The 21,084-nt window shown below is 40.6% G+C and overlaps 2 protein-coding genes across 3 annotated transcripts in view; both read left to right on the top strand.

Moving 5' to 3' along the window:
- The window catches only part of usp33 (ubiquitin specific peptidase 33), a 42,575-nt gene extending 32,764 nt beyond the window's left edge, over window positions 1-9,811 (top strand). For both annotated transcript variants that reach the window (XM_072440661.1, XM_072440660.1), the window contains exons 19-23: window positions 3,122-3,203; window positions 3,283-3,391; window positions 6,196-6,298; window positions 8,084-8,152; window positions 9,646-9,811. In XM_072440661.1, coding sequence (XP_072296762.1) covers window positions 3,122-3,203; window positions 3,283-3,391; window positions 6,196-6,298; window positions 8,084-8,152; window positions 9,646-9,803 — 521 coding nt within the window. In that variant the 3' untranslated portion in view covers window positions 9,804-9,811. The remainder of the gene's footprint in view (window positions 1-3,121; window positions 3,204-3,282; window positions 3,392-6,195; window positions 6,299-8,083; window positions 8,153-9,645) is intronic.
- Window positions 9,812-13,065: 3,254 nt separating this feature from the next.
- zzz3 (zinc finger, ZZ-type containing 3) overlaps window positions 13,066-21,084 on the top strand; it is a 33,213-nt gene continuing 25,194 nt past the window's right edge. The window contains exon 1 of the mRNA XM_072440672.1: window positions 13,066-13,246. The gene's annotated coding sequence lies outside the window, so the exon portion shown is untranslated. The remainder of the gene's footprint in view (window positions 13,247-21,084) is intronic.

Here is a 21,084-nt window from a genome sequence, read left to right as displayed (position 1 = left end):
AAAGGGTCGACGTCTGGAGCTGGCTTTCCTCAAATTGAAAAATATCTAGGTCAACAATGAGTTTATTGAATCGTTGATTTTGACCTTTTTGTAAAGCCTTTTCTAAACATACTCAGACATAATCTTGAAGTAAACGGCGGCCAGCTTGTCTCCATGGTGATGGTATTGCTTTGCTTACAGTGTTCCACATTCAATTTATTGCAATTGTTTCTTCAATTACAGGTGTTTTTGTTGCTAAAGCGGTTCATTAAAAAAGGTTAAAGTCAATTTTGATCTTTTTTAGTTGTTATTTTTTGACTTTTTGTGTAATTTGTGCCCTTTAAGAGTGAAACCATAAAACCTAAACATCTGGGCTGCGTTGTTTATTATTAGCAGTACAAAGGCACAGTAAAACATTCATCTACTAAGTTTGTCCTGGAAAATGTGTTCATTCTCAAGACAATTTAATGCCACATGTAACTGCCAAACAAGCCGTCTTTACAACCGCTCTATTTACTGTTTTGTCACAGAATGTACAGTTTTTTTTACTATATTGAGCTGCAGAGGCGTTACAACGTGCCACAGCTTCCAACACTCCCACATGTATTCTCACACAAACACACACTCCACACACTCACGTCCTGCTCAACACAAACACACACTCCACACACTCACGTCCTGCTCAACACAAACACACACTCCACACACTCACGTCCTGCTCAACACAAACACACACTCCACACACTCACGTCCTGCTCAACACAAACACACACTCCACACACTCACGTCCTGCTCAACACAAACACACACTCCACACACTCACGTCCTGCTCAACACAAACACACACTCACGTCCTGCTCAACACAAACAGACACTCCACACACTCACGTCCTGCTCAACACAAACACACACTCCACACACTCACGTCCTGCTCAACACAAACACACACTCCACACACTCACGTCCTGCTCAACACAAACACACACTCCACACACTCACGTCCTGCTCAACACAAACACACACTCCACACACTCACGTCCTGCTCAACACAAACACACACTCACGTCCTGCTCAACACAAACACACACTCCACACACTCACGTCCTGCTCAACACAAACACACACTCCACACACTCACGTCCTGCTCAACACAAACACACACTCATGTTTTGTTTGTTTTACCCTCATGTTTATCTCTCTGAATATAATACAGATCTTAATTCATTGGTTCATCTGTACAGTAAATTGTTTTTTGTCTGGGGAAACGTTCCCCAGAGTATGGACACACCTTTCCTCCTCTTATTAACCTTTACAACCGCTAAGTAACGCTAAGTAACGCTAAGTAACGCTTAGTAACGCTAAGTAACGCTAAGTAACTCTTTGTATAACTCTTTGTATAACTCTTAGTAACGCTTAGTAACCACCTCAACAGACACGCACCTATACTCCTTCATATTCAGACATTAAGTAACGCTTAGTAACACTTAGTAACCACCTCGACGGGCACACGCCGCCTATACTCCTTCATATTCAGACATTATTAAGTAACGCAAAGTAACGCTGGGTAGCGCTAAGGAACGCCAAGTAACGCTTAGTAATGCTTAGTAACCACCTCGACGGGCACACGCCGCCTATACTCCTTCATATTCAGACATTATTGCGTTTTATTGGAAAGATCTGATTTGGAGGCTTGTTTCCCGTGGAGATGAATATGCAGCTCTTCTCGTTATTGAATGCTAATGTTATTTCTAGGTCACACGACGTATGCAGATTGGCTCTTTTCCCCCGTTCAGAGCGCGATCATTTATTTTTGAGCAACAACTCGAGTTATTTATTCAGTCAATTTGAATAGAAAGTAGGGAAATGGAGATCATAAATGTGGCACGCTACCTTTTATTTTATAATCATAACATTAAACATACAGCAACAAAAACGTACATAAAGAAAAATATGTAATAACATTTTTGAAAATTAGAATAGTCAAAAAAATAATAATAATAATAATCAAGAAAAAGATTTAAGGAAAAAAAAACGGGGCTGGGATGATCGTAACATTCAATGAGCAGAGATGGTAATTATTATTATTAAGCTTGTGTTGAAATCATATTGCTTTTTGAGCGATGTGTAAAATATAAAACGACGAATTAATTCAGTGTATATTTTTGAAGATTTGATTTGAAAAGAAAAATAATTTTAATTCCTCGTACTGTTTTATGACAACGAATGAAATGTATTGCAGTAACACCAAGGTCCATCGACGGAAATGTGCTGTTTTTTAAAATGAAAACGTTGATTTAGCCTTGATTTAATCTCTGTTTTGTCTCTGTTAAATTCTTATTTTGACAGAGTTAAAGAGTTTGTCTAAAACATTCAGGCAAAAACATATTAAACTGAACTGGACCTGAACCAGAGCTGATTTTAAAGTGCCTATGACTATTTTCTAATTTTGACTTCATTTGGTGTATTTGTACCTGTTGCACATATAAATTATAGTTTTACACCGATCGAGCAGGTATTTGTGAAGAAAACGTTGAAAAATCTGTAGAGAATGACAGGAAGTGACATCACACCAAGGACTCATTCCAGTCAAAGTTTTTGTTTTGACTCTCTAAACATTAATTCAACAAAATAAACTCACGCTAGTATATTTTTATTTGTCAAATTAAAACAATATATACATAAGAGTTTTTTACACAGTGTTTGCTGGGTAATTTCCTAGTGTGACGTCATCAATTACAAACAGGAAGTAACGTTATAAACCTAAAAAATGAGCTATGCTGGAACAACATTTGTATCATTTTTTTAGCTAAATGTTAGCTTTCTAAATCTAAACTGCATTTTAGTTCAATGAGTCGTCTGACCTGTAGGGGGCACTTTATAAACAACTCTAACAAATAAAAGGCAAGTTTGTTCTACGTAACTCTTAACGTCCCGCACCGCTAACTTTTTACTCTTACCGTATATTCCGGACTATAAGTCGCATCAGCCAAAAAATGCTTAATAGAGGAGAAAAAAACATATATAAGTGGCACTGGAGTATAAGTGTATAAGTATAAGTCGCACCCCGGCCAAAACTATGAAAAAATGTGTGACTTATAGTCCGGAAAATACGGTAATTGTGTTTTTCTGTTTGTTCCTCAAGGCGTGCCCCCGAACAAAGCCGGCTTCATCGATGACCTGGTGGTGATGCTGCCCCAGACCGTGTGGGATCACCTCTACAGCAGGTGAACGCCTCTTGTCCCACCCGCGTTTAACCCGTTTTAACCAATCAAAGCCGCCCTCTGATCCGCCTCTCGTCAACAGGTACGGAGGAGGCCCCGCCGTCAACCACCTGTACGTCTGCCACACTTGCCAAATCGAGATCGAGAAGTTGGAAAAGCGCCGGAAAAATGAGCTCGACATGTTCGTGCGGGTAAGACTTATCATCCCATCGTCCCGAAATGTGTCTATGGTCATTTATAGAGCATTTTTTCATCTTCGTCTTTGAGTTTATACTGTATTTCCCGGAGTATAAGTCGCACCAGCCAAAAAATGCATAATAGAGAAGAAAAAAAACATGTATAAGTCGCACTGGAGTATGAAATGCAGTTGCAAGTGTGAAAATAACAAATAATATCACGTATAAGTCGCTCTGGAGTATAAGTATATAAGTATAAATATAAGTATAAGTCCCCCGGCCAAAACGAAAAAAAGGTGCAACTTATTGTCCGGAAAATACGGTACATGTGGTAGAATTTGCTGTTTAACTGTCCGATTTTACGTCTCAGTAATTACTGGTTACTACAATCTGCATGAAACAAAAACGGGCACAAAGCTCTTTTCCGTCGGCGTAAACGAACAAAAGTGAAACGATGTTCTCAAAAGCGGTGGTGTTATTAAACCCGAAAAGACGTATTTGTCGTCAGGTTGAAAGGACTTTAAGCTAATCCCAAACAAACGGTGATAAAATGTAACGTTTATGCGGCGCATGTGGATAATTCCTTCAATTACAGTGAATCTTAGAGTTAAATAGAGTTAAAATCCTCCTGTGATAATGGAAAGTTTACACATTCCGTCCACAGTTAAGCCAGATCTGTAAAAGCCTCATTATTTATACATTACTCAGGACTCGTGCCGCTCATAACGAATGCTCAAAGGCAGAAATGTGTGTTTTATACTTTTGAATAATTGATGAACGTCTGATTTACAAGCGGGAAAAAAGGCCGTGCAGGGTGAGAACTGGCTGAAGAAAGCGGCCGAGCGGAGCGTCGTGTTGTGCACTCGAATAACACAATGAAACATGTTTACAGTCATTTGAGCAAAAGCCATTTTACAAAACCGTTACTGAGAATCAGAAGAAAGCTTTAGTGCCGTTATCTCGTCAGCACTGCCTTGTCTTTACCGTATTCTCCGGAGTATAAGTCGCACCAGACAAAAAATGCATAATAGAGAAGAAAAAAACATGTATAAGTCGCATTTTTGGGGGGAAATGTATTTGATAAAATCCAAGACCAAGAACAAACATTTCATCTTAAAATGCAGTTTAAAATAATAACAGATGAGAGAACATGGTGAATAGGTGTACGTATGCTAACGCTAACACCTTCAGCTACATGACGTACGCTAACACCTTCAGCTACATGACGTACGCTAACGCTAACACCTTCAGCTACATGACGTACGCTAACGCTAACACCTTCAGCTACATGACGTACGCTAACGCTAACACCTTCAGCTACATGACGTACGCTAACGCTAACACCTTCAGCTACATGACGTACGCTAACGCTAACACCTTCAGCTACATGACGTATGCTAACGAAAACACCTTCAGCTACATGACGTATGCTAACGCTAACACCTTCAGCTACATGACGTATGCTAACGCTAACACCTTCAGCTACATGACGCACAGACAGAACTGTGGTAAGTGTCTGGTATGTTAACGTAACATATGAACAGTTATTCAGATAACTATAGCATAAAGAACATGCTAACAAGTTTAGCAAAGCATCAGTTTTACCCCAAATCACTAAATCCATTGAATTCTTCTTCCTCTGTGTCACTTCTAAACAACTCCACAAACTCCAGAGGAAGAGGAAGTGCAGATTCTTCTTCTGCGTCGCTCAGAGCCTAGAGCGCCCTCTTGTGGTTGTCAGAGTGAAAATATATAATATATAATAACGTGTTAATAATATCACATATAAGTCGCACCCCGGCCAAATTAGGAAAAAAGGTGCGGCTTATAGTCGGGAACATACGGTATTATGTTACTTGTTGGTTTTATCACATGATTGACACGTAAACAGTTCCAACTGACGAGGGAAAAAGGTGCTTAAAAGGGCAAACTGAGGGAAAACGTCAGAGATTCAACAAGTTATTTGAAATCCCGTTCTTCTTTGTCTTCCAAATACAATCCAAATACTAACGACACAACAACCTTTTTAATAAGTATAGTTCAAATACTCGCACTAAAGTATATCTACGTAAAACCTACAAACTGGCATGTATATCTCTCCTGTCGCTCTGAAACGCTTTCATGAATCGTGGACACATTTGAGTCTTTTGTGCGTGTGCATTTCCTGCTCATTCTGAAACATCGTGCCGTTCTGTCCTCTAATTAAAATAACCGCTGAGGAGAGAATTGATTAGGCTTTTCATCTGCCGTGCGCTCCAGCCTTTCATCCTCTTAATAATATATTTTTTTACCCTTCTCTCGCTCTGGTCTCCCACCCATCCCCCGACTCGCTTGTCTCTACTCCCCGTCGCTTCTCTCCCTCTCTCCATCTCTCCATCTCTCTCTTGTCTCCACTCCCCATCGCTCTCTCTCCATCTCTCCATCCCTCCATCTCTCCATCTCTCTCTTGTCTCCACTCCCCATCGCTCTCTCTCCATCTCTCCATCCCTCCATCTCTCCATCTCTCTCTTGTCTCCACTCCCCATCGCTCTCTCTCCATCCCTCCATCTCTCCATCTCTCTTGTCTCCACTCCCCATCGCTCTCTCTCCATCCCTCCATCTCTCCATCTCTCTCTTGTCTCCACTCCCCATCGCTCTCTCTCCATCCCTCCATCCCTTCATCTCTCTCTTGTCTCCACTCCCCGTCGCTCTCTCGCTCTCTCGCCATCTCTCCTTCGCTCTCTCCATCCCTCCATCCCTCCATCCCTCCATCCCTCCATCCCTCCATCCCTCCATCCCTCCATCCCTCCCTCGCTCTCTTATCTCCTCCGTTTGTGCAGCTCAACAAGGCGTTCCAGGAGGAGGAGTCCCCGGTGGTCATATACTGCATCAGCATGCACTGGTTCCGTGAATGGGAGGGCTTTGTCAAAGGGAAGGACAACGGTAATTGACAGGCGGCCACGCCCTTTTTGTCCCCCGCTTCGTAAACGTCAATCACGAGGCCGAGCGTTACGGCCAATGTATGGATTTTGTGTGGATTGGCCGAGCCCCGTGTTTGTGGTCTGCGTCGTGTGCTGGACTGTTAATAACACCAGAAAAGTTTCATTTATTTAACAGAGACGGAGGAGTTATTCTATCAAAATGTGAGGAAATATAAGAATAGATAATCATTTATATTTTTAGAACACAACAGAACAACACAAAAACATACATAATGGTAATAATAATATAATAATAATAATAAAAAAACAAACAAACAGGAAACAAAGAACGAGCAGGACCAGGGAGAACATAAGGTAAGTAAAGGAATAAAACAGAACAACACGCACACAAAATAAATAAATACAAATGATGATAATAATAATTAATACCGGTAATAATGAATAATAATTAAAGATAATGAATAATAATAAAAATAATAATACACAAAACAAAGCAGGACCAGTGAGAACATAAGGTAAGTAAAGGAATAAAACAACAGAAAAACAAACATAGTAATAATGATAATATTAATAATAATATTAATAGGGGGATTGTAAAGTAAGTAAAAGTAGAAAATAGGGGAGTGGCATAAAAAAAAGAAGGAAAAAAAAGAGTTGAAGCAGATTAAGTCCAAAATCAATCAATAAATCAAAAACACATTTTATTCTCTAAGTCTTCAGTCATCTTATGAGTTCTTCTCTAGTTTGTTGCTCTGGAATCGTCACGGCAACTGGAAAGTGCTGTTCATTGTGACTCAATTTGAAACTGAAGACCTCTACAGTTACTTCACATTTGACTTGTTTCTGTGCATTTCAAGCTTAAAGACGCACTCTGTAACTTTTCCAGTTTGTGTTTCTCCATCATTGGGAAGTTTTTACTTTGCCTGAAATATTCCACAGTGTCAATCTTAAAATCTTAAAATGTCTTGAAAGGTGCGTAGTACTGCTGTGAGCGTGCTCGCCTCTCCACAGCTCTGACTTGTACCTGTGCCTTACAGTTCTTGCTGCTGGTCTTCACGGTGAATAGGTGAATTTTAATGCCACACTGTGGAACTTTCCAGGCAACGCGATAAAGTGAAGTTAATCGATAATGATGAGTATTCAGTTCACAATAAAACTAAAACATAATAAGAAGTGTTTTTACTTCAATCTTTCTGAATTGAAACTACTTTTTGTCACTTTATGATTGTTCTTGTTTCTCTCAGACCGTTACATTTCATAAAGTTAGTGACAATCTTGAAGAATAATATTGTTTTAAATAACGGGAATGAAAGAAAATGACTGATTTCCTGTTGTTTGAGTCATTTTGAATCATTAAACACTAACATCTCTAATTAAACCACAGGCAGATTTCTATATTTCATCATAAAAAAACATATTCAGGGCTTTTCCGCAAATGAATTCAAACTCGACTCAAAACCTAGATAAATATTGAGGATTAAACCAGCAGAAACGGCCTGTTCAAAGTGAAGAGCGGCCTCCTCTTCTTCTTCTTCGCTTTAAGTCTTCAAAGCTCGTGTGAAATCCCCCGAGTGGCGTGTTTCCCTCCTGCTCCGTTTGCTTTTGTCCCGTCTATTTTTACCATCTCACATCTGTAGAAGTAGAACCGATGTTGACGTGACGAGCAGCGGGAGGAAAGGAAGGAAGGAAATAAGGGGAATAATAATGCCGTATCAGGTGGAATCGTTTGGCTATAAAATGTGCCTAAATTCTGTTGTAATGGGACCGTTTTTCCCCTTTTTTCCAGATCCGCCAGGACCAATCGACAATTCAAAGATCACGGTGAACAAGAACGGGCATTTGACTCTCAAACAAGGTACGAGCCTCATTACATTTCCATTTTTGAGGCACGTTTTGGTGGATTTGTCAAGGCTCAAACTCCTTCCGGTCACGTGTAATCACAGAACACCACACACACAGAACATAACACCTTAAGAGTAGATTTTTACAGCGTTTTCATTATCAAAAGCGCACAAAAAGCACCGTTTATTCTTGTATATAAGTAATTTGAGCCATTTATTGACACGTCCAACTTCTACAAGCAGCAGAAAGATTAAAACGGCACAAAGAATCAGGAAAACACAGTATAAGGAAGATTCTAAAGGCAAGATATACAAAAAAGTCTGATTATGTGGCTTTATCTTCCATTGCTGTTCGTTAGAGAAAAAGACAGTTTTGATGTGTTGTTGTTACGGCGCCGTAGCAACATATCCTGGTAAATATGAGTGTAATAATGCTAATCACATGGTCATTCTGCATTATTTCATGGTCATTTGATTACTCTTCACCCAGTATGTAGAGTAAATGAGCAGTAAACGTTGTTGGCATGATTTTGGTGGTGCGTTTTTCCCTTTATCACAGTTGTTTTCAGATATGATGTGTTTTGTGTGTGCTTATCTATCGCCTTAAACTGGGGCTTTTTCTTTTGATGAAGCCGTTTGCTGTTGCCATGGCAAAAGGAAATCAGATTTGTACTAAATTTGACCCAGATGAAGCTGAAGTGACTCTGATAATAAGATAAGATAAGATAAGATAATCCTTTATTGTCCCACATGGGGAAATTCCATTGATGCAACGCAGGTAGATACAGAGGTAGATACAGAAGAAAAGAACAAATAACTTATAGGAAGTTTTAAAAACACTCTCAGTAGAAGATCTCTTATAAAAATCTTAGGATGTCCGCCGGGATAACGTGACGATCTCCGGGTAAGACGACTGTTCTCCGCAGTTTCATGAGTTCCTCCTTTCCAAAATGCTTTATCGATTAAAAACACTGTAGATGTTCTTGTTTCTTATGCTTAATTCATCACTCTCTCTTTTCTCTCAGCACAGGATCACTATTATTACATTATTACATTATTACATTGTTGATGATTATAACAACAATTACTTAGTTGCGATTAATTAATCAATTAATTGTTTCGGCCATAATTGGAATGTAACCAAGATTAGAAGAAAATGGAACAAACTCTACATCAAGATTGAACTGGACTCAAACCAGGACCAAACCGGGACCAAACCGGGACTAGACCAGGACCAAAACCGGGCCCGAACCGGGACTAAACCGGGACTAGACCAGGACTTAACCGGGACTCAAACCAGGACTAAATCAGGACCAAACCAGGCTAGAACCAGGGCCAAACCAGGACTATAATAGGACAAAACTATGTCTAAACCAGGACTAAACCAGGACTAAACCAGAACTAAACCAGGCCTGTTCCAGTTCTGGTCCATCATGTAAACACAGCCTTGGTCTTGGCTCTAATGTAAACTTCACATTGACGGTTCCTTTGCGTTTTGTTCCCTCAGGAGCCGACTCGGGGCAGATCTCCGAAGAGACGTGGAACTTCCTCCACTCGATCTACGGCGGCGGCCCTTTGGTCACCGTCCGCCCGAGCGTCACCCACCAAGAGTCGGAGAGCAGCCAGTCGGAGGAGAAGATCGAGGTGGAGACGCGCTCGCTTTAGACGATTCCCTCGAGTGAAAAAAACACAAACTCTGCAGCGAAAATCAAACACACAAAAAAACAACAAGGCCTTCATTGTTTTGCACTTGACTTTTTATTTGAGACGGACCTTGTTGTCTCGCTTCACGGCCTTTTCGACGCCGCACATGAAGATAGGTAGAAACGTCTAAAAAAGTTGTCACGCCGTCTAGGAAAAAAAGCTCTTAATCCACCGTAGCATTGTAGTTTTCATGTTTCCGAACCGAGCATTTATTAATGTGCAGCTACGAGATTCACCCAACGCCATACCTTTTTCTGTTTTTTTGTTTGTTATAAGACGTTCCTTGACCAAAACGTCTTCTTTAATGTGTCGCTGAAATTGATCGATCAAAATAGGTTGTGTTCACATGGTATTTTAATGATCTTTTGAATGTAGAGTTCAAAATGATGAGCTGAAATCAGACAAATCGATGTTTTGACTGGTTTATAGTTAATATCTGTAATTACCGAGCTCACTAGAAGAAAAAAACTGGCACAAAGTTTACGACTTCTTTATCCGTCAACTCAAAAGAACTTTAATTACTTGAATATTACAGATACCGTATTTTCTGGAGTATAAGTCGCACCAGCCAAAAAATGCATATTAGAGAAGAAAAAACGCATATAAGTCACACTGGAGTATAAGTTGCATTTAAAAAAAAATTACGAATAATATCACATATAAGTCGATCTGGAGTATAAGTCGCACCCCGGCCAAAACTATGAAAAAACGACTGCGACTTATACTCCGGAAAATATGGTAATTAACAAATGGGAGTCATGTGGGTGCAATCCCTCATTCGTCCAGGAGTGTTCCATTGTAGAAGAAGGTTCAGTCGTATCATCTGGACTCAGTTTAGAAAAAACAAGACATTTCGACTCTCATCCAAGAGTCATTTTCAAATTGCAAATTTAGACCGGGAACTCAGATATTTATTCTTTGGTAAGCCCCGCCCACCGGGCCCTCCTGAAGTAGAAGGGATTCAAAATTCCATTATAAACAACAGGAAGATTGAACCAAACCTCCATTCCTGTTTAAAGGTCTTTTTTTTTTTAAAATTCGTTAATTGACGATGACTCTTGGATGAGAGTCGAAACGTCTTGTTTTTTCTAAAACTGAGTCCAGATGATACGACTGAACCTTTTTCTACAATGAGAACCAGTTTATTCAATTGTATATTCAAGATTATTATAAATCGAACTAGATTGAGTCAAAGCACAAATCCACAAGAACATAAATAGTCAAGATCAAGCTTTTTTCCAGAATATATCTTTACGTTTCTAGATGTTTAAAAGTGGTGCCCGTTTCTGCACTTCCGTTTTAAACGTTTTACATCTTAGTCTGTACAAAAATGTGAACGCAACCTATTGATTTGGTGATTTTGCTGTAAATAATACTCACTACTTTTGTAACGAATGGTGAAAAAAAAATGATATTTGCAACACTGTTAAAAGGTTATGAAGGGACTGAACGGGAACTAGTCTCAGGAATGATTCTGTATGTTTTTTTGCACTGATCTAAAATGATGATTTAAAATGGCATGTTCTCAATGCAAATGTCTGGTTTGTAATCAAGCAGTGGTTCTCAACGTGTAAAAAAGCACCACCGTGGAAAATATTACGCTTTCAGAACTTTACGTGGAGGGCACCGCGGTGTATTACGTTTCGATTGCAACGAAATGCAGAATAAACAGTCAAAATTTGCATTTAACAGGTCTATTATTGTGTTAAACAACTGCCACATTTAATGAAATAACGTGACTAAAACATAATTTCTTTAGTCTTTACTGTGGCAGGTCTGTTCTACATTTAATCAAATAAGCGTCTTTACTTTACGACAAAAGTGTAAGGAACTTGGAAATCATGTTAAAATAAGGACAAAAATGGAAAAACTCTTGACCAAACTACAATTACTAGAACAAGGCTCAACTTTATCCGCAGTAGGACTAAACCAGGGCTGGAACGGGCAAATACCGGGACAAAAACGCTCTAAACGAAGCCTGAACCGAGTAAACGAAGCTCATCGACAGTGGTGCCGGCGCAGTTTGAGAACCACTGCCTTTAGAATGTACCGTTAACGATCGTATGTTGGCAGCACTTGACTATTTATCGAGATTATTAACGAGAAGTGAATTTTTGGATTGGTGTCGATAGACTTTGCATACTTTAAAATACACGGACAGGCCACAAGCTGTTTAGAACGCATGCTATAAGTCATATTACCATCCATGTGTATCCGCATGAACATTGAAGTCACCCCACTGCACTAGGGAACTCGCGTACTATGACGAATCTTAGAAAACTAATCAATTAAAGGCATTATTTTTTTGTCGAGACTAAAGGGCATGTCGCTTCAAGTGTCGGCCAAGTCGGGGTTCAGCCTTCGAATGCTGTAACGCTTTCAAGTCATTGCATATTATGTCCATATAGCCAAGATCTTTGCTGATTTTTCAAGCTGGCGCTATTAAAACTTGATAAATCCATGCTGAAAACTGTGGCCGTTGTCATTATTTGTGGTAGCTCAGTAGGTAAAGTGGTTTATAATAACAGGAGTATATAAAAAGTAACAACTTGCATCTGGAATTTGCAACTAGGTAGAGCAAAATGGGCACTTTATACACTTTTAAATACACAGGTAGTAGACAACAAACGTAATACAGATGGTACATTTCAAACAAAAGATAATGTGTCGAGTTGATTTCAAAGTATTATTTTTCTGGGGCTCGGACGACCTTTTAGGGCCCCGGACCAGGCTTCGAGTGCAGGCCCTTTACGGGTTTCAGAACGATGACGAATTAGGACCGTTGCCATAGGGATTAACAACATTTAAAACCAAATACAATATATTTTCACTGAGCAGAGGTCCTCAGACAGCAGCAGATAACGCGAAGCCGAAACTCACGAATAGTGACATGTTGATATAGTCTATCATTACTTGTGTATTGTCTTGTTTTAATAATAATAATACATTTAAATTGAAATACTACTCGTCTACGCCATCCTTTAACATCTAAAATCGTTCCACATAGTCCCCGGTGAGCGTACGCGCCCCTCGCGAGGAACCGCTTAGGTAAGAGATGGCCACTGGCGCATAACAACAGCCACGCCGCCGGCACGACCCCGCGGCAGCTGCGGCTTTTTAGCGCACAATTGACTCGCCTTAAAACTTGTACCGCGAAGAGCCCGTTAACACGCTCCGGGGGGTGAAACTCGACACGGGGGGGGGCGCCGGTAATAGCGGCGCGCGTGTGATGGCCGGTCGGGGTCGCCTGCTCGCCGGGGCTCGTCTCGCGGCTGCTCTCGGGCGCTGCTGCGGCGGCTGCGGGTTCGCGGAGCCTCGCGCCTCGGCTCAACCCAACCCCGACTCGACTGGAGCGACAAACATGGCCGCGGCCGAGCGTGCAGCTGCCAATGTACGGAAGTGAGGTACGTGGTACTCCGCGAGCTACCGACGCTCCGCGCGGGCGAACCGGCCGCCGTTGCGCCCGTGCGGGTCGCGGGGACGACGACGAAGTTTGTTCGGGGGCTTTTGCGCGGCACAACAGTCGCGTCGGCAAAGTTGGAACAATCGGCTAGCTCGGCGTGCTAACGTGAGACTCGGGGGGGCTAGCCGCGGATGCTAGCTGGTTACCGTTGGTTAGAATGGGGTTCGGGAGCTAACCGTGCTAACTGGCTCTGTGTGTAGCCCGGTGAAGCGCTATATCACCTATAAATAACCCCCAACTAGACTCTATGTTTGTATTAATGTCCACACACACACGTTAGCTGTCTAGCGTTTGCCTTAAATTAATAAAAAAGACTAATAAAGCCACGTTTAACCACCCATGTATCTAGTGCTCGGTGCGGTTTAGTGGGGAAAAAAATAGCCGAACACAACTAGCATCTCGGCTAACTAGTCGTTTACATTTGGAACAGCATAAACTTTGAGCTGTTATGCACTAGCTAGCTCCGTGCCACGCTGCCCGGGTCAAACCGGGTTTAATTCGTGCAACAGTCCGCGCCGTGGGGTTCCCCTGTTTTGATTTTCACTCAATTATAGCCACAAATGTCACGGTAAGTTTGAGTTTTTCTGCCGCTGTGGTTTAGCTGCAAATGCGCCCAGTTTCTGCGCTAACTTTGATGAAAGGCGCAGCTTTTGCACAGATAAACACGCGAGATCTGCACTTTGCACGTCATTTGATAAAGTTTGGAGTTTGTTGTGTGTTTTTCTCAGACGAGCTACAACAATGTGGCTGAACTCTTTGCTTGTTGGCACGTGTAGCTGATCACTTATTGTCAAACGCGTGCTCGTGTTCCACTTTGGGCTTTTATAGATTGTGACACTGCAGATGAATTAGAAACATGTGAATTGAAGGATCGATTTGATACTTCTGTTTTAAGAAAAAATGTATTACAATATTCAATTTGTTACGTTTTCATGTAAAATACAAAATGCATGTGTAAAAATGGCCAAAATTGCACTTATTTGGCCCATTTTAATCTGAAATATGGAAATAGCTTCATTTTGTTGTCATAATAGACACAGAAAATGCACACAGGAGATTTTTGTCATCTTATTTATTGTTTGAATAGATTAGATATGACTGAAAATGAGCATAACAATTCAAATTCTTTGGAGTCAACAGTTTAATAAATCGGGCTTGGAAGTCCGATATTAACAACTCCTGTACAATCTGTAACAAAGTACAAGATTGTACAGTTTGGCATGTGTAGGAGCTACTTTACGTCTCTGAAAACGGCTTCTGAAGTTACAACGTCCCGTAAAGTCTGTGGATTAAGTGAAATTATAAAAGGCGTTGAGCTGCAGATTGGACGGTGTCGTTTGTTTTGCAGGAGAAAGTTTCTAGGCTGAGAAAACAACAGAAAAGAAGAGTTTTATTTAGTGTCTGGCCTTTTTATTGAGCCGTTTTGAGTGGTTTGTGTATCAGGTTGTTTATGACTAATGCAGTGTTTACTTTCTGCAGAGTCGAGCTGTTAAAGCCACATTTATATCGCTCTAACTGTGATCAAATATATCATCTGTATATTGGATTTAACTTGATATATTGAACAGTATTATTGCATTTAGTTAAACGGTTAAGGATGCAACAATTAATAGGAGTAATCTCGAGCTACTTTCCAACTATGAGAATAATCGTACTTGTATTTTGATAATTGTAAATGTAAAAACAAAAAAGAATAATTTGTTTCGGATTTTCTTTCATATATTGCACTTTATTTGTAATATTCTCTATCTAGAAGCCTTCAGTCGCCATATTTACACCATCATTTATTAGAAAATGTATTCCAAAAGTCTCTGTGTACGTCTGTCATTTCTCCTCTGGCTCTTTACTCCTGCAAATGGCTTCAACACTCATGGACTGGAACTGAACTCGTGTTGTGAAAAAATACAGTTTTGTGCTTTTGGTTCTTTTGGTTGATTGTGAACTGTCTTTAGATTGTCTTTAGAACGACGCATGTAGTTTGTAGTTCTTTCTCTGTGGTCTCTGTTCTGTAGATGGTGTTATTTACTGTGAGTGAGGGAAAGTGCAGCAGAATACAGGACAATCGGATCAAAATCACAAAATAAACCGCAGCTTGTTGCACTTGTAGTTTAGAGCTCTACAAAGGTGTTCTGAAATGCATGGGATTCTTGTTAGTTCCTCAGTTCCTCATGTTTCAGTCTTCTCAAGTGGTTATGCTCTCGGCGTCGCTGACAATGTGCATTCTGAACTTTTTTTTTTAAACACAATTTGATTTAAAGGAGCTGTATCTGGTCTTTGCAGCTGATTTTAAACTCTTAACAGCTCCATCTATCGCTCTCTGATCATTCTGAGCGTCTGAAACAGTCACAGCGATGAGTTTATGATTATTTTTTCGAGTTTTGCCGTCCAAACGTAAAGCTAACGAACATTAGCATGCTAACGGCGCGCTCGCTGCTTCTCGGAGAATGAAACGTTTTAGGATTAGATGAAAGTGCACTGGCCTCATTTACACCTCATTATATCTGGACCGGAGTAACAGATTTGACTTCATCACATGTTTTTCACGTTTCCAGACAGTTAAAATCACATTCTGCGCCTTTATATCCGTTCAGACAAAGTGAGGTACCATTTTGAGACGCTAATGGATGATGGGTCACTTTTTGTTTTATATAAATTCAAAGCATTTTTCGTCAGTTACAGTGTTTTGCGCTCGGACAGAGAATCCGCTGAACTTTGCACCAAACCATTGACCTCCTGGACATTTTAAACGGCTCTCCTTTAACATTACGCCTTTGTTATACATTGACAAAGTGCGACCTCAGAACACACACAGGACAACTTTCTTTTTAAGCGTCATTTGTCACGTTGCTGTTTTTATAAGCACCATTTTAATGATGTTTTGATTGAAAATGATGACCAGATTTAGTTTTAATGACATCGGCTCTGGTTTTTCATCGCTCTTAAACTCAGATTGGAAGGGACGTCTCAAATGCTAGTCAAATGTTAGTGTTACGACTATATTGAAAAAAAACATCACGCTTTGACAATTATTCACGATTAGAGACGTGACCAAACAACAGTGAATTCTTTAATTTTCTTACATTCCCGTTGTTTTATGCTACTATTCCTCAAGTTTGTCACCAACTTTACACCAATTAACTCTGAGAGACAAAATAAAGTTAAATTTGACAAAAACAGCCATATGAAATAAAGTTCTTTACATTTACGTCTATTTTTGGGGCCACATATTGAACAAATAAACCTAATATTGCTTCTAAAATTGTCACGATATATTATTTTTTGGTTCTTCGGTTATATTGTGACCTGATTTTAGTAGTCGAACGATTATTCCCATTGCACATTGAGAGATCATTTTCAACTAGATATTGACGTTCTTTCTTTCTTCCTTTCAACATTGGTTTACAGTTTTTTCGTTGCTCTGCCTGATGATCCCGTTACTGTACACATTGTTCAGAACTGTGGTGGTGGTGGTCGGCCGGCGAGGCAGATGAGCCTGATTAGTTCGGTCGTGCCCCGGTCCAAGGGTGACTGCTCTTTCTGAATACGTCTGCGGCTCGGCTCCCCCTCTGTTTGTCTTTCGCTTCTGTCTCTGGTTTTACGCATGGACAAGCCGCGCCGGGCCCCCCCTCGAGCCCCCCCTAGAGTCCGTCAGTCCCCCGTCAGTCCCCCGTCAGTCCCCCGTCAGTCCCCCCGTCAGTGGCACCGCCGGGGTTTAAGAGGCCGAACGGTCCATTTCCAGGTTGAAGTGCACGATGTTGACATAAACGGATCGCTCTGTTTGTTCTGAAGTATCCGGATGTCAATAATCACAAGAGCTGAGAGGATTTGTCACTTTAGTAAATATGTTGCGTTTTCAATCGTGTTTGGACTGTACAATCGCCCTAAATGTACAGATATATCTATATTTTTGCCACTTACATGTTAGAAATGAAAAATACTCTTTGTAAAGTCTTCAGTTCACTTGTAGATTTGTTTTAACTTAAATATAACGTATTCTAGTTTTAGTTTCTAGTTTTAGCTGCTAAAATGACTTATAGTACCGTATTTCCCGGACTATAAGTCGCATAGAGAAGAAAAAAAACATATACGTAGCACTGGAGTATGAAATGCCGTTGCAAGTGTGAAAATAACAAATAATGTCACATAAGTCGTTCCGGAGTATAAGTATGTATATATAAGTATAAATAAGCATAAGTCGCACCCCGGCCAAAACTATGAAAAAAATTGTGACTTATAGTCCGGAAAATACGGTGTGTTATTCTTACTGTGACTCTGACATTTAACTTAAGCTTCTTTATTTTCATAACTTGGGCTGGTTGTTTGCACGTCTGTTGCATGAATATTGCGGATGATTAAACAATACTTCTGATTCTACTGCGGCTGGTTTTTGATTGTTTATTGCTTATTTTAGAGACGACACGCTCAATACTCTAGTCATGGTCGTTCCCTGTAAATCTAGTCCCTGTAGATGACAATTGTAGTTCTCGTTTGTGGTGTTTTTTAGTCATTTTGGAGAGATTTTCTAAACCAAAACCGGACTAACTTCAGCTGTAGAAATGATGAGTGGATCCTTACGTCTTTGCCTGTCACAATAATTACTATAACCATGAAATACAAGCTGAAACTGTAGTTTTTCAAAATTATTTATCGCGTGTACCTTTTCACTGCACCGGCGGGAAAAGTTATTAACGTTTAAGTATTTTGTCTGTAATCCAATTTGAGCTGTAAAGAGTCGAATAAGTAATAACTCTGATAAATTATAGATTCCAACTTATTACTAAAAGTGTTTCATTCTGCTATTTCACGCAGCTCCTGTTTTGTGACACTATTGTACATTTAAGAAACTCCTCGCTGTTTTTACAGTTGGTGTAACGTGGGCGTAAAGTCATTTGATTCTATTATTGTGAGATTTTCTGTGGCAAAACGTGTGTCGAGAATTTGCCTAATTCTGCTCCGTAGCTTTGATTAATTAACCTTTGTCCAACACTTTGACTGATTAACGGTTAACCAGCTTCACGTCGGTGTCGATTACAAGGGCCTGAACGTTAGAACACCGCAAGAACCTTTTTTTCTTTTTTATGTCTAACCCGCAGCGGTGTTTAGCCTTCTTTGCCTTTTTATAATCGCGAATCTCTATTTTTAACTTGTGTTTTGAGAAGGTTTTACGAGACGTGCAGTTTTCCCCCGCGATTCTGTCCTCGAGAGCGAGACGAGATGACATTTTGACATTATTTATAATAAGTAAGTTGTGCTGTTTTAGGTCACAATTTTGCCTTCACGATCCCGTCATTCATTTATTTTATTTCATGCTTTTCCCCGTCGCTTCAGCGCGACTACAGCTTCTCAAGATGTTTAACCGAAATGCGATTTAACCTTTTTGAAATGTAAACGCATGACGGGAAAAAATCCCACTCTTATAATTTTCCACACGCCTGCACGATGTTCCCGCCCCGTCCCGAGGTTTTACCAATTAGGCCAATATCCGTGATGAATCCATTAACTGAATCATGAATAAATTGCGCTGGGTACGTCGTGTCTTGTAGCATGGCGTTGAAGTCCGTAGCGTTAATGGGACGTCCGTTCATGTCGCTAATGGATTGTTTACAGCAAGCCACGTCTGCTTTGGGCCGTCGCAGCGTTCAACCTTCACCAGCCGATTCTCCGTCCTCTGTCGTTACCATCGTACGAGTCATGATCTTGACTGGAGGATGCTTCAGGGTCAAAAAATGAAGCCTGGAAATGTCTGTTTAGTGCGAAAAAGATCTGTGCTAAAAGGATCTGTGCTAAAAGGATCTGTGCTAAAAGGATCTGTGCTAAAAGGATCTGTGCTAAAAGGATCTGTGCTAAAAGGATCTGTGCTAAAAGGATCTGTGCTAAAAGGATCTGTGCTAAAAGGATCTGTGCTAAAAGGATCTGTGCTAAAAGGATCTGTGCTAAAAGGATCTTTGCTAAAGGATCTGTGCTAAAAGGATCTGTGCTAAAAGGATCTGTGCTAAAAGGATCTGTGCTAAAAGGATCTGTGCTAAAAGGATCTGTGCTAAAAGGATCTGTGCTAAAAGGATCTGTGCTAAAAGGATCTGTGCTAAAAGGATCTGTGCTAAAAATGATCTGTGCTAAAAGGATCTGTGCTAAAAATGATCTGTGCTAAAAGGATCTGTGCTAAAAAGATCTGTGCTAAAAGGATCTGTGCTAAAAAGATCTGTGCTAAAAGGATCTGTGCTAAAAGGATCTGTGCTAAAAGGATCTGTGCTAAAAGGATCTGTGCTAAAAGGATCTGTGCTAAAAGGATCTGTGCTAAAAGGATCTGTGCTAAAAGGATCTGTGCTAAAAGGATCTGTGCTAAAAGGATCTGTGCTAAAAAGATCTGTGCTAAAAAGATCTGTGCTAAAAAGATCTGTGCTAAAAAGATCTGCCGTAAAAACAGGGGCCGAACGAACCGGGGCCGAACGAACCGGGGCCGAACGAACCGGGGCCGAACGAACCGGGGCCGAACGAACCGGGGCCGAACGAACCGGGGCCGAACGAACCGGGGCCAGCTGAGTGTTTGCATCATTGATCTCCTAAAGCACATCATACTCAGATGCAGTCTTCAAATGAAAAATCAGCTTTAATTCCACCTCAGATCCACTCTTGTCCTCACTGTTGGCCCTATCGTGTCCTTCCTCCTCGCCCTGTCGCTCCTCGCCCTGTTGCCCGTCGCTCCTCGCTCCACCTGTTCACTGCAGATAACGGCGTCTGATGACCCGAGAGAAACCGCTGTGTGTCCAACAGTATTATCTCTCAAAGTCTCTTGTAACGCGTCGTCAAATCAGCCATGCACTAAATGACTCTGCAGCCTCGACCCGACGCCCACGACGCACCGCTCCTCCACACTACACCAACTTTCACTAGAACGGCTTTTTCACTCCACTCACAAAACATCTACACGAGGACAACACTATTGGAAGCAAAAATAGCCACGACGATGCATTTAAAATCAATTTAAATGATCCAATGACCATAGCAGGGACTGCGATAACAGTTCACTTGTTTAATACTGGGCTTGAATGAGCCATCGCATAATCATGACAAATTATCTGGACTATAAGACACTAAAACACATCAATAATTACATTTATTTGTGAACAGAAAGTAAATTTAATTGTAGAACATAATTTGTACTCATTCAAAGATATTCTGAAAAAAGGAAAAAGCATTAAAATCACAAAACAAACACAAAAAATAGTGTGAAAAGTGCAGATTAAATCCTTTCAGGCAAATGCACAGTTGAACACAGGCCATTTTCACATCTTTTAGCTGCATTTAAACTGATTTTCTCTCTGTTTCAGCGTTTAATTGGTTAGAATATAAGCTCAACGTGCAATAGAAATAATCGTTTGACTCTTCGACAGCTAAAGTAACCGTTAGTTTCAGCCCAAACATTTTAAAGAAATGGCAAAAGTCCCTTTAAAAGACCCGTATACAGGTTTTCTCTCATTAGATTGAATTGATTCATGTGTGTTTTAGTAATCCTTTTATCTAGGGATGCAACTAATTAAGTAATCGAATAACGGTGAGCTGGTCCATACACAGACTCCAAACTTGTTTTTGATGATGGAGACGGAGCAGGAATCGCACACAAACGACACGGGAAGTGAAATGAAAACAGCCTTTCATCTGTGAATATCTCTAGGAGGACGCCCTCAAACGGCTTCAGTTCAGCTTAATCCGGGTAAAACCCAGTCAAATAAACCCATTCACGGGCAGCTGGAGTTCTAAAACGACTCATTAATGTATCAA

Source organism: Eucyclogobius newberryi, unplaced genomic scaffold (genome assembly GCF_026437365.1).
Source record: "Eucyclogobius newberryi isolate DKJ021-1_F unplaced genomic scaffold, fEucNew1.0.hap1 SCAF_12, whole genome shotgun sequence".
NCBI classification, from domain to species: domain Eukaryota; kingdom Metazoa; phylum Chordata; class Actinopteri; order Gobiiformes; family Gobiidae; genus Eucyclogobius; species Eucyclogobius newberryi.
The sequence above is the reverse complement of the archived record's forward strand: the minus strand, read 5'-3'. Positions and strand labels throughout refer to the sequence as shown.